At 45.3% G+C, this 14,444-nt stretch overlaps 1 protein-coding gene and 3 non-coding genes across 4 annotated transcripts in view; 3 read left to right on the top strand and 1 right to left on the bottom strand.

Moving 5' to 3' along the window:
- The window catches only part of LOC126108487 (ankyrin repeat domain-containing protein 17-like), a 30,618-nt gene extending 17,158 nt beyond the window's left edge, over positions 1 to 13,460 (bottom strand). The window contains exons 1-2 of the mRNA XM_049913747.1: positions 13,398 to 13,460; positions 1,840 to 2,422 (exon numbers count right to left, since the gene is read on the bottom strand). Coding sequence (XP_049769704.1) covers positions 1,840 to 2,405 — 566 coding nt within the window. The 5' untranslated portion in view covers positions 2,406 to 2,422; positions 13,398 to 13,460. The remainder of the gene's footprint in view (positions 1 to 1,839; positions 2,423 to 13,397) is intronic.
- On the top strand, positions 11,119 to 11,193 carry Trnas-cga (transfer RNA serine (anticodon CGA)). Its single transcript has one exon. It is a non-coding gene; the product is annotated as a tRNA-Ser (tRNA).
- Trnas-cga (transfer RNA serine (anticodon CGA)) lies at positions 12,624 to 12,698 on the top strand. The gene has a single exon. It is a non-coding gene; the product is annotated as a tRNA-Ser (tRNA).
- Trnas-cga (transfer RNA serine (anticodon CGA)) lies at positions 12,925 to 12,999 on the top strand. Its single transcript has one exon. It is a non-coding gene; the product is annotated as a tRNA-Ser (tRNA).
- Positions 13,461 to 14,444: the final 984 nt, after the last annotated feature.

The following is a 14,444-nucleotide window of genomic DNA, read 5'->3' as shown; positions in this document are numbered from 1 at the left end:
GTTACAAGCTTCTAGGACATGTGGAGGGGAGTGAGTATATGATATTTTCAATAAGAATCCGTGTTCAGAAATGTCATACAATGAGGCTAAAGAGAGTCAAAGTTATAGCCACTGGCCTCTGTAAATATATGTGTATACACGGTGATAGCGTGATGATGTTACATAGTTTATAGGATGATGGAAAAGGATAGATGTATCAATTTGGGTGAGGGTACCTGTACCAGAAACGAAACAGTCGACAGTTATAAGGGAAAACTGTGCTGATACCTCTGACACTGGAATACACATACTGGTACTGTTGCTGCTAAGATTGTAGGGTAGGCAACTTTCAGGGGCAGTAGTCTGGATCAGAACAAGGAAAAAAGTGTCCAGTAATAATGAGCTCAAAGTTACATGCTGGAGGAGCTATGAGCTTCTATTGAAACAGTGCTTGTAGCTCTTAAGGTTTGCATTTTATAAGCCATGTTCACTACACATTTTTTCGTTCTTTGGTCCATACAACCATCTCTCAAAGCTCCCTACTCTACAATCTTCCTAACTTCAGTACCAGTACATGTGCTCCACTATCGGTTAGTTCGTTTCTGGTTATGGGACCCCTATCTCAACTTGATACATTTACCCATCTACATACATACATTTGAAGGCACTGGCGCCTATAATTTTGACGCTATGTAGCATCGTTGGATGAGGTCTCTGAACATTGGCTCGTATTCAAATTATTAAGCACTAACTCCCCTCTAAAGGTCCTAACATATTGTAACAGGAATTTCCAGACACCCTGTATATGTGGCGTTTTTTTAAAACTTGAGATAACTAAATATCTCGCAACATGCATCATACAATAAAATAAAGTTTTGGGTGAAAAGTTAATCTCTCTATGTGTTGCAGTGGGATGCCTCCTAACCACCCCACCTGCTTGAGTGGGGCTAACTTTAGATTTTCATAGGGAAGTCCCAATTGTTACTGACTTTGGATACCACACCAAAAAATTATGTAAGGTTTACTCAAACCATGGTTTCCCAGTTGTAGCAGATGGCAGTGTAATCGACATATACCAAGTGCGTCTGTTTTTACAATTAGGAACAGATACATTTGATGTACGATACGTGAATGCCATCCTCTGACCGATAGTGCAACCATATCGGCAGAATATTGGCGGGGCATTCGTCTTCGTGGACGACACTTCGCGCCCTCATCGTGCATGTCTTGTAAATGACTTCCTTCAGGATAACGACATCACTCGACTAGAGTGGCCAGCATGTTCTCCAGACATGAACCCTATCAAACAAGCCTGGGATGGATTGCAAAGGTCTGTTTATGGACGACGTGACCCACCATCCACTCTGAGGCATCTACGCTGAATCGCCATTGAGGAGTGAGACAATCTGGACCAACAGTGCCTTGATAACTTTAGGACAGTATGCCGCAACGAATACAGGCATGCATCACTGCAAGAGTAGTGCTGCTGTATACTTGAGGTACTGGTGTGAACAGCAGTCTGGACCACCACCTATGAAGTTCTCGCTGTATGATGATACAACTTGCAATGTATGGTTTTCATGAGCTATAAACAGTGCGGAAATGATTTTTATGTTGATCTCTATTCCAATTTTCTGTACAGGTTCCGGATCTCTCGGAAATGAGGTGAAGCAAAACTTTTATGATGTGTGTGTGAGCAATCCACAAGCAGCTTCTTTATTTGTCAAAGAAGATTCGCCTCATAGCACAAGAGCAACTTAGGAAACCCTGTTAGAAACATCACAGTTAACAAAAACTAGCTTTGGACGCAGATAAATATACAGATCTGTGAGAATATTTAAACATCTTATCTGCACTTACCTACGTTCTACAGATGGTTCAGCAATTAGTCTAGTGAACTCCACGAAATCGTGTGGGTGGTTGACCACAGCGTCCGCCCATCCCTGCGTCGCCATCACCTGCTGCGTGTGGGCCTTTACGAAGGAAACGGCAGCCTGCCTGAGGCCGGGGCAGGCGTGTCTAATCGCGAGCACAGCTGCGGCCACTGCCGTCTCCACCCCCAGCCCTGCAGCCACCTGCTGCTCGCAAGTTGCTTTCAGACCCGTCACTCCGTATTTGTCGGCGGCAGCGAGCAGCTGGGGGGCCATGCCAGGTAGCTTAGGGGGCTGTAGGGTGTAGAGGTACGACAGCAGCTGCCGCAGCACCGGGCCCTCCACGTCAGGGATGGTGATTTTGCCGCTGCTGGCCTCCACCGTATCGTGGCTGAACATGGCAGCGAACACGGGGCTCCTGGCTACCAGGACAGCCCTGTGTGCCAGTAACCGTGTGTCGCCAGCCACCAATTTCACCGTGGCGTCGTCCCCATCGTCCAACAGGGAACCCAAGTCCGCAGCTGTGGTCTCCTGAACGTCCTTAACTGCTTCCATGATGATTCTGGGTGATTCTGAAACACGGCGTCACTGAGCAGTCCCTTGACCTTACACACCACCACAATACTGTATGATCCACACTCAGACCTGTGTCGAGCTGCAGTTAGTAAAAACTATCCCTCAAATATCAATTGCAACACCAGGATACCCTTGTGGAAATCCTTAATAAGACCATTTAAATGATGTCCTATTTGTTTCTTCTCGTTTGTTCAAAGATCGCCAGGAGGGATGGAGATCTCACTTCCCTAATTTCTTTCTGGGCTGCACTGTTACTTCATCAGGAAGCCATTAGAAACAGAGATCCACCATAATACTGATAAGACCAGAGAGTACTATAATACTGTAGTACAGGGTGATTACAACTAAACATTCGCTACTTGAGCTAGATGCGGAAGAAACTGGTACAGGCATGCGTATTCAAGTATAGACATATGTAAACAGACAGAATACAGCACTGTGGTCCGCTACGCCTATATAAAAATGGTTCAAATGGCTCTGAGCACTATGGGACTTAACTTCTGAGGTCATCAGTCCCCTAGAACTTTAACTAACCTAAGGACATCACACACATCCATGCCCAAGGCAGGATTCGAACCTGCGACCGTAGCGGCCGCGTGGTTCCAGACTCTAGCGCCTAGAACCGCTCGGCCACCACGGCTGGCCGCCTATATAAGATAACAAGTGTCTGGTGCAGTTGTTAGATCGGCTACTGCAGCTACAATGACAGATTATGGAGATTGAAGGGAGTTTGAATGTGTTGTTACAGTTGGTGTACGAGCGGTGGGACACAGCATCTCCAAGGTAGCAATGAAGTGGGATTTTCTTGTTCGAACATTTCACGAGTTTACCGTGAACATCAGGAATTCAGTGAAACATCAAATCACCGACATCGCTGCAGCCCGAAAAACATCCTGCATGAATGGGACCAGTGATGACTGAAGAGAATCGTTTGATGTGATGGAACTGCGACCCCTCCACAAACTGCTGCAGATTTCAGTGCTAGGCTGTCAAAAAATATTGGGTCCAAATGAAATATTATCGATCATCGATATGGGCTTTCGTGGCCGAAGTCCTCCCTGTGTACCGTTGATGGACTTCACAACCCCTTTACACCTCGTCTGGGTCTGTCAACACCAACACTGGACTGTTGATGATCGGAAACATGTTGCCTGGCTGGACGAGTCTCGTTTCAGATTGTATGGAGAGGATGGACGTGTACAGGTATGGAGGCAACGTCACGAATCCATGGACCCTGCATGTCAGCAGGGCATTGTTCAAGCTGGTGGAGTCTCTGTAATGGTACTGGGCATGTGCAGTTGGAATGATATGGAACCTGATACATCTAGATAAGACTCTGATGGGTGACATGTACGTAAGCATCCTGTCTCAACACCTGCATGCATTCATGTCAGTTGTGCATTACAACAGACTTGGGCAATTCCAACAGGACAAGGCGACACCCCACACGTCCAGAATTGCTACAGAGTGGCTCCAGGAGCTCTCTTGTGAGCTTAAACACTGCGGCTGGCCACCAGACTCTCCATACATGAACATTATTGTGTATACCTGGGATACCTCGTGTTGTTCAGAAGAGGTCTCCACCCCTCATACTCCTACAGATTTATGGAGAGCCCTGCAGGATTCATGACATCAGTTCCCTCCAGCACTACTTCCGACATTCTGCACATTATAGAGGAATGTATGGAAATTAATTTAAAAATGTACACAACTACTGTAGATATGCAGAAAGCATTTGATGAAATACAATGGCAAAATCTACTTAAGGACGAATTAACTTTCACATTGTGTGTTGCTGCCAAGTAGCACAGCTTGAAGAAACAGGTACTGTGTAGACAAACAACTGCAACAGTATAGTAGAGAAGGTAACAAAGAAATGCCCAGTGATACAAAAAAGTCCTTCTATTATTCACAGATAACAGTTACGTTGAAGGTACCAGGAACAATGCCAGTGCCTTGGATATTACAAAAAGGAGGACTTCGTTCTTAATAGGGTGTGTGATCACCACAGATGGCAGCATAAGCTCTGCAACGGATTCCCATACTGGCCACTAGATTGGGGAGGGGCTATGTAAATTAAAGGAGAAAGGGGGAGGGAGGAAATGAAAATGACTATTGATATCAGCTGCCTCAAGACTTTGTGCAACATCAGTGGCAACGAGTGAAAATGTGTGCCAGACTGGGATTCGAACCCGGGACCTCCTGCTTACTAGGCAGTTGATTTAACCACTGTGCCATCCAGACACAGTGTTTATCGCAGTTGTGCAGGCTGTCTCGTCACGCTTCTTGGCCGACCTATCTGCCGTGTTTGTGCGCATCCTCCATGATCATTACTTTGAGATTCTCACAGGAGGTTGGATGTAACTGTGCATCAGCACTGAATGTGGTGAATACACTGCCGATGAAGGTTAATTAACTATATGGATGTGTGGCTTCTGATTTTTCGGACATGTCTGAAGGAACAGACACCACATATTGATATAATCTGGGAGGATTGCTTGTGGTACGACATTCCACTCCTCTACCAGCGTGGCTGGCAACTGCTGGCTGGCCATTTGTGCATGTTGCACTACAATATGTCTTTCCAATGCCTCACACATGTATTCAATGCAATTTAAGTTGGGGGAAAGGACAGACATGACCATCTGCTGAATATCCTCTCGTTCCGAGAGCTTCTCCAGCTACACTGTTCGATGCAGTTGTGTATTGTCATCCATAAAATAAAGGCAGGACCGAATGCACCTCTGGAAAGACACACGTGGAGAAGGAGAACAATGACACAATAACATTGATCAATCAGTGTACCCTGTTCAAAGATACGCTGGTCAGTACATACAAGCAACGTTATCCCTCTCCACACCAAAATGCCTGAACCATGAACATGACCATGTTCCTGGGTGCATTAGATGTTCACACTTCTCGCCATGTAAGTGTCACTATGCAGACTAAATCTACTCTCATCATAGAAGAGCGCGTGCCTACTCTCCTCATGGGTCCAGTACTTATGCTCTTGGCACCACCAGAAACGGTGTGGCCGATGTAATGGTACCAACGGAACAGAATGCACTGGTTGTCAGTCAAGGAGACCAACCCATGCACTTGCTGTGCTACTGTGGAGTGCGGGATTGTGTGCCTTGCAGTGCTTTTAAGTGTGTTTGCAACAGCAGTCACGGTTAGCCTTGAGCCTCTTCTTGCATGTTGCACAATGTGAAGTGGTAGCTGACCACGGTTGGCCACCTCGTCTCTCTCGGACAGCAATGCCTGTGGTTTGGAATGCTCTCTATGCACTTGAAACAATGCTGTGCACAGTACCAAATTCTTGAGCTACACTCGTCACACTTTATCCTTTTTCTAGTTACCCAACGATCCTTCCCTGAGTGAAGTAAATCAGACATTCCCTCTGGTCCATCTCTGACAACGCTTCCCTGTGTCAAGTAATCCAAATATTGCCTCCAGTCAATTCTGTAACGAAGAACATGACCACCACCACCACAGTGCACCGTAACCAACAGATAATTGGCACACATTGTATATTCCTGTTCCTTCAACATCCCCATTTGGGCTGCTGGTGTCACAGTGGCCTCACTCTGTGTTAATGTCCAGCTTTCTATGCAATATCATGGGACCTCTGGCAACATGCCTCTGCACTTTCATTCATTTCGATGGAGTATTAATTTGTTATATGACTTTATCCACCTCACCCTTAAGTTTTGCAGAACAGTTTAGCTTGAGGTAGTGTACTGTGAAGAAAGTAGAAATGAAGCACAGACACCAACAAAACTTTATAAAAACTAGACAGACGTTATTGGTTTGCACTCTACATAGGCAGATGTACGCTGCATAGATAGGAGAGATATGTTGATACACAGATGTCCACAGAGATTAATCAAGGGTGGGGTAAGAGTGTAAAATTTCCATTTTTGATATGATGAGTTTGTCACTCTACAAAAACTAAATTTCATAGGTGACATGAAAACTTAATATATCTTAATGAACTGATGGTAATGCTCACAATATAGAAATTAAATCTCTCTATTTCAGATTTCTGATAGGGGGAAGGGTGACAAATACCCTCTGTTGCCTACCTCTCTTACGGATGGGTTTCTGATGATGTCACAAGTGTTTTAAGTGAAGCTGAACAAGATCTTGAATTCATGTTAAACAAAAGGAATAAGGTTATCTGCAAAAAAATAAGTCTGAATGACAGAGCACAGTTTGTGACGAAGGAGGACAAAAGAATATTGCTTACATGTATGTGACAATCTAGTGGAGAAAGGTGACTCATTTACTTATTTACGTATCTAAGACAAGCAGCTGAATTGCTCAAGGAAGCAGTTGTTTCAATAAAAAAAGAAGATATTAACGTCTTAAAGTAACAGCCTCAAACGACTAGTTGTTGTTGTTGTTTTCAGTCCTGAGACTGGTTTCATGCAGCTCTCCATGCTAATCTATCCTGTGCAAGCTTCTTCATCTCCCAGTACTTACTGCAACCTACATCCTTCTGAATCTGCTTAGTGTATTCATCTCTTGGTCTCCCTCTACGATTTTGCCCTCCACGCTGCCCTCCAATGCTAAATTTGTGATCCCTTGATGCCTCAGAACATGTCCTACCAACCGGTCCCTTCTTCTTGTCAAATTGTGCCACAAACTCCTCTTCCCCCTAATTCTGTTCAATACCTCCTCATTAGTCATGTGATCTACCCATCTAATCTTCAGTATTCTTCTGTAGCACCACATTTCAAAAGCTTCTATTCTCTTCTTGTCTAAACTATTTATCATCCATGTTTCACTTCCATACATGGCTACACTCCACACAAATACTTTAAGAAACGACTTCCTGACACTTAAATCTATACTCGATGTTAACAAATTTCTCTTCTTCAGAAACGCTTTCCTTGCCATTGCCAGTCTACATTTAATATCCTCTCTACTTCGACCATCATCAGTTATTTTGCTCCCCAAATTGCAAAACTCCTTTACCACTTTAAGTGTCTCATCACCTGATCTAATTCGTCTACATTCCATTACCATCGCTTTGTTTTTGTTGTTCATCTTCCATCCTTCTTTCAAGACACTGTCCATTCCGTTCAACTGCTCTTCCAAGTCCTTTGCTGTCTATGACAGAACTACAATGTCATCTGCGAACCTCAACGTTTTTATTTCTTCTCCATGGATTTTAATACCAACTCCGAATTTTTCTTGCTCAATATACAGATTGAATAACATCGGGGACAGGCTACAACCCAGTCTCACTCCCTTTCCAACCACTGCTTCCCTTTCATGGCCCTCGACTCTTATAACTGCCATCTGGTTTCTGTACAAATTGTAAATAGCCTTTCGCTCCCTGTATTTTACCCCTGCCACCTTTAGAATTTGAAAGAGAGTATTCCAGTCAACATTGTCGAAAGCTTTCTCTAAGTCTACAAATGCTAGAAACGTAGGTTTGCCTTCCCTTAATCTATTTTCTAAGATAAGTCGTAGGGTCAGTATTGCCTCACGTGAAACGATAGCTCTCTGAAAGTGTGGCCTGGACTTTGGGGCTGAAGAAAGGAGAAGACTGAATTTTTTTGAGGTCTGTTGTTACGAGTGGATCCTGACAATCACATAGCCTCATAAGATAACAAGTTATGAAGTCCTTACAAGAGTGGGAGATAAGAAGAGTATAAGAAGTACTACTGTAAAGCAAAGGTCAGATTCTATAAGGATAGAAACTGAAGGAATGAAATACTATTTGGGACTTAAAACCGGGTCCCGTGTTTACTAGCCATTACATCTTTCACTGCTTCCGCTTCTTTCTCTATCGAGGATAAAGTTGAGACCCATATATGTCCAGAAAAACGCAGTTCCATCAGATCAAAACATCAGATTGTTGGTTACCTACTGAAACATGATGAGATCCAAAACCGAGTCATAAATGGATATGTCAATGAAAAAAATAGAGGAACACGACAACTGAAAGACATCGATCGTAACACATGGGAGTGAAGAAGAAGGAAGAAAGACATGACGACGAGATCTTCTGCCAACCCATCCTAGAACTGACCACTGAAGAAAAAGTTCTTGCAAACACTCTAGAGCAGGCATCTAAGTAACTGATATTGCAGTATCTTATCTCTCAATTCCCTGTATCAACTTTACGTATCGTATGTCAGCATTTCAGGTTATCTCAGTCATATCACTTTAACAGTGATGATCTGTACGTTTCTAACAGTCACACTGTTATACAATCCTGCCGGCGGAACATCTGCAACTGAGCACTATACCAGAGGTTGGAAATACCGCAGGTGTTGTAAGGTTCTTTTATTTAGATCACGAGCGGAAAAACATGCTTTGCGCTTGCTCGTAAACCCCCGCGTTCTGTACTCGTCCACCGCGGCGCTCTGGGGTAACAGCACGAAGTTATAACACCTGATGATGGGCGTATAAGAGCCCGAAACAGGTCGTATTCCAAATAAAATAACCTTACAACTGTAGCGGTATTTTCAACCTTCAGTCACACTGTTATTTATCGTAGCCCACGCCGTCTTTCGGCTTAGAGCTTTCCTTCTCACTCGGTTATTACCAGCGATTGTTATTTTGCCACATGCGTGATTTCAACCTGGCACAGCCGATGCGATATTTGATGTGCACTGCTTCACAACAGAAGCCAGGCTGTTCTGTCCACTCGCTGTGGCAACTGTGAACTGGATGGCATTTACTCGCCCACGCCAAGCTTTTGAAAGCCAGACACAAGGCATGTCAGGACAAACATAGACCAATGTGCAGTGCCGAAAATATGCCGCTGTCCTAGATTGAAGCCTTAATTATTCAGTTCCTTGCAACAATAACTATTCAGAGTCCAAGAAATAAATTCCACGTTGTCTCTGTATTCACAGCAACTTTCACACGCTGAACCCCTTTAGTGCGAGGTCGCAAAAGGCAATGATGTTCGCGGTAGTAAGCTCCTCACATACAACATGTGAACAAAAGTATCCGGACACCCCCAAAAACGTAAGTTTATCATATTACGTGCGTTGTGCTACCACCTACTGCCAGGTGCTCCATATCAGCCACCTCAGTAGTCATTATACATTGTTTTCTAATACATATAAAAGAACATGTAACACATTATTGAGCTCTCTACCTTCAGTTATCGCGATCGGGCTAGTCGATGAAAAAGTGGTACGCGACTGCGAAATTCGTTAAGGAGATTATTTAAAGACTCTTCAAGCACGTTTAAAATACATTACGTGTGACGAAGTGATCAGAGACGTTTATTGTCCGGTGAAGTGAAAATGTTTCCGACAATATAATTCGAACTTTGTGTTAGCTGGGAAAAATACTCTTGGGAAACTATTATGGTTGTGGAAGCCACGAAAGTTGTACGCAACGGAAAGCTATAGTTTACGTAATTCCGCATTTTATAAAATTGTGAAACGCGTGTGCGCGGAACATTAAGAGAATCTTATCCTTGGACGGTTGCGGGGATAACTAATACAAACAACGCGTCAGCATAAAAATAGTAATCTTGTTAACTACCATATATTAATTAACGGGGACCTAAAATACTAAAAACAGTCCATGCACCGATAAATTGAACCCTGCATGTGAAAGACAATCACATCGAACATTTCGAGAGCGAAGAATAGACATTTAAGTGCCGAATTGATAGCCTGGGTCGTGTCGATATTTGGACGTTATATGACACGCGTTATTCAAAACACGATATCGACCATTTTAATACTGAAAAGAAAAATAGGATCATCACCCCCAATCCCGATTCATATTTCATATTTAGTTAGTGAAAAGAAATGTGTTAATAAACAAACTACATTTCAATTTTATCCACGATTTTGGCTTCATTACATAGTCTTGAGTACATGATAAACAATATCTGTGCAAGTTGTATACAACGTATCGCCATTATACTTAGCCAACCAATATTGTGGGACACCAAAAATGCAAATGCATGAAATGGTCCTTACAGCGGATGTATAATGTGTGTGTGCGACGAACTATATTGAGAAACTGAACATCCATTACGTACTTGCATGTTTAGCTGCGAAAATGGTCCTTGTCGGTACATCAGCACAGAGTTCGAATAGAATCGCTGGAACATTGCAAACCATTCAGATTAATCGAACATGTAAATACGCATAATGCTGGTATCACCAGGATGTGTTCTTTCTCCTCACCCCCGTGGCAGTAATTGAATTAAGAGTCGGCCGGGAATAACATTTAAATCAACTGACGCCCATTGAGCTAGCGTCACGAATTTTCAAACGTCCACTGCCACGTATGAATGCGAGTGACACAACGAGTGATAAAGTCGATCGAGGGGTTTCTTCGTCATCGTATTGAGTGACACTGAGCGGTCACAGTACCAAGAGGATTTCAGAAGTAGAAACCAATGGTCTACAGGAAGCAGTTAGTGGTATGTGTATGAGTGAGGAAGGCATCAGACATTAGAAAAACTTGGACACCATGACTGCGAATCTGACGACAGAAGAAGTCTGGTGGAAGCCATCGCACAAGGTTCCTGTGCCAAGTACAGAGCTGCCACATACAGACTTAATTCGCTGCAGAACTGGGAGAGGAATTAACGAGTGAGAGAGAAATATAGCACGTGAATGAGATTTTCACTCTGCAGCGGAGTGTGCGCTGATATGAATCTCCCTGGCAGATTAAAACTGTGAGGACGGGGCGTGAGTCGTGCTTGGGTAGCTCAGTTGGTAGAGCGCTTGCCCGCGAAAGGCAAAGGTCCCGAGTTCGAGTCTCGGTCCGGCACACAGTTTTAATCTGCCAGGAAGTTTCATATCAGCACACACTCCGCTGCAGAGTGAAAATCTCATTCTGGAAACATCCCTCAGGCTGTGGCTAAGCCATGTCTCCGCAGTATCCTTTCTTTCAGGAGTGCTAGTTCTGCAAGGTTCGCAGGAGAGCTTCTGTAAAGTTTGGAAGGTAGGAGGCGAGGTAGTGGCAGAAGTAAAGCTGTGAGGACGGGGCGTGATTCGTGCTTGGGTAGCTCAGTTGGTAGAGCGCTTGCCCGCGAAAGGCGAAGGTCCCGAGTTCGAGTCTCGGTCCGGCACACAGTTTTAATCTGCCAGGGAGTTTCATATCAGCGCACACTCCGCTGCAGAGTGAAAATCTCATTCTGGAAACATCCCCTAGGCTGTGGTTAAGCCATGTCTCCGCTATATCCATTCTTTTAGGAGCGCTAGTTCTGCAAGGTTCGCAGGAAAGTTCCTGTAAAGTTTGGAAGGTAGGAGGCGAGGTAGTGGCAGAAGTAAAGCTGTGAGGACGGGGCGTGAGTCGTGCTCGGGTAGCTCAGATGGTAGAGCGCTTGCCCGCGAAAGGGAAAGGTCCCGAGTTCGAGTCTCGGTCCGGCACACAGTTTTAATCTGCCAGGGAGTTTCATATCAGCGCACACTCCGCTGCAGAGTGAAACTCTCATTCTGGAAACATCCCCTAGGCTGTGGTTAAGCCACGTCTCCGCAATATCCATTCTTTCAGGAGCGCTAGTTCTGCAAGTTTCGCAGGAGAGTTTCTCTAAAGTTTGGAAGGTAGGAGGCGAGGTAGTGGCAGAAGTTAAGCTGTGAGGACGGGGCGTGATTCGTGCTTGGGTAGCTCAGTTGGTAGAGCGCTTGCCCGCGAAAGGCAAAGGTCCCGAGTTCGAGTCTCGGTCTGGCACACAGTTTTAATCTGCCAGGGAGTTTCATATCAGCGCACACTCCGCTGCAGAGTGAAAATCTCATTCTGGAAACATCCCCTAGGCTGTGGCTAAGCCACGTCTCCGCAATATCCATTCTTTCAGGAGCGCTAGTTCTGCAAGGTTCGCAGGAAAGTTCCTGTAAAGTTTGGAAGGTAGGAGGCGAGGTAGTGGCAGAAGTAAAGCTGTGAGGACGGGGCGTGAGTCGTGCTCGGGTAGCTCAGATGGTAGAGCGCTTGCCCGCGAAAGGCAAAGGTCCCGAGTTCGAGTCTCGGTCCGGCACACAGTTTTAATCTGCCAGGGAGTTTCATATCAGCGCACACTCCGCTGCAGAGTGAAAATCTCATTCTGGAAACATCCCCTAGGCTGTGGTTAAGCCATGTCTCCGCAATACCCATTCTTTCAGGAGCGCTAGTTCTGCAAGGTTCGCAGGAGAGCTTCTCTAAAGTTTGGAAGGTAGGAGGCGAGGTAGTGGCAGAAGTAAAGCTGTGAGAACGGGGCGTGAGTCGTGCTTGGGTAGCTCAGTTGGTAGAGCGCTTGCCCGCGAAAGGCAAAGGTCCCGAGTTCGAGTCTCGGTCCGGCACACAGTTTTAATCTGCCAGGGAGTTTCACATCAGCGCACACTCCGCTGCAGAGTGAAAATCTCATTCTGGAAACATCCCGTAGGCTGTGGTTAAGCCATGTCTCCGCAATACCCATTCTTTCAGGAGCGCTAGTTCTGCAAGGTTCGCAGGAGAGCTTCTCTAAAGTTTGGAAGGTAGGAGGCGAGGTAGTGGCAGAAGTAAAGCTGTGAGAACGGGGCGTGAGTCGTGCTTGGGTAGCTCAGTTGGTAGAGCGCTTGCCCGCGAAAGGCAAAGGTCCCGAGTTCGAGTCTCGGTCCGGCACACAGTTTTAATCTGCCAGGGAGTTTCATATCAGCGCACACTCCGCTGCAGAGTGAAAATCTCATTCTGGAAACATCCCCTAGGCTGTGGTTAAGCCATGTCTTCGCAATACCCATTCTTTCAGGAGCGCTAGTTCTGCAAGGTTCGCAGGAGAGCTTCTCTAAAGTTTGGAAGGTAGGAGGCGAGGTAGTGGCAGAAGTAAAGCTGTGAGAACGGGGCGTGAGTCGTGCTTGGGTAGCTCAGTTGGTAGAGCGCTTGCCCGCGAAAGGTAAAGGTCCCGAGTTCGAGTCTCGGTCTGGCACACAGTTTTAATCTGCCAGTGAGTTTCAAATATAGCACGTGCGAAGGCCACCAAAAAAACGCGAGAGATTAAACAGAAGTATCAGAGCATCCACTCACCTTAAAAGTCAGCAGCGGAGACTCGTCAGGCAGGGAAACGCTCTGTCAGCTGGCGGACTACCAGTGTAGGCTGCAGCAGCCCGTTCACCCGCTCCTTATGTACACAAGTCAGAGGACGCCGCGGCCACGTGACGTCACCTGGCGTGACGGTAAGCAGGTGTCGCCTGCCTGCTCACCGCTTATCTGTACTGGTTACCGTCAGGTGTGACAGTCTGACACCACGTGTGCGCCTCGTGAGTACAACTTGCGTAATCCGTCTATCGACTCACACACGGATATTTGATTTCCAGGAATCCGAAATATGATGAGGGCTGCATGACTGAACATTCTGTCCCAAAGTCAGTCTGAATCATATAAAACGATGAAGGTGAAAGGATGTCGATGATACGATTCGCTGAGTGAAAGTGAAGAAGAATTATGGTACTGCTGAATGGAGCGGACCGTCTAACGAGAACAGAATATGGATTGAGAGTAAATCGAAGAAAGACGAAAGTAATGAGAAGTAGCAGAAATGAGAAGAGTGAGAAACTTAACATCAGGATTGATGGTCACAAAGTAGATGAAGTTAGGAAATTCTGCTACCTAGTTAGTAAAATAGCCAAAGACAGATGGAGCAAGGAGGACGTAAAAAGCAGACTAGTACATGCAAAAAGGGCATTCCTGGGCAAGAGAAGTCTGCTAGTGTCGAACGTAGTCCTTAATTTGAGGGAGAAATTTCTGAGAATGTACGTTTGGAGCACAGGATTGTATGGTGGTGAAACATTGGTTGTAGGAAAACGAGAACAGACGAGAATCGAAACGTTTGAGTTGTGAAGCCACAGACGAATGTTGAAAATTAGGTGGACTGATACGGTAAGGAGGTTCTGTGCAGAGTCGTAGAGGAAAGGAATATGTGAAAAACACTGACGAGGAGAAGGGACAAGATAATAGGATAACTGTTAAGACGTCAGAGAATGAATTCTACGGTACTAGAAGGAGCTGTAGAGGGCAAAGACTGTAGAGGAAGACAGAGATTGGAGTACATCCAGCAAATAATCGAGGACGCAG

Source organism: Schistocerca cancellata, chromosome 11, assembly GCF_023864275.1.
Source record: "Schistocerca cancellata isolate TAMUIC-IGC-003103 chromosome 11, iqSchCanc2.1, whole genome shotgun sequence".
In the NCBI taxonomy this organism is placed as follows: domain Eukaryota; kingdom Metazoa; phylum Arthropoda; class Insecta; order Orthoptera; family Acrididae; genus Schistocerca; species Schistocerca cancellata.
This window is presented reverse-complemented; position numbering and strand designations above follow the sequence as displayed.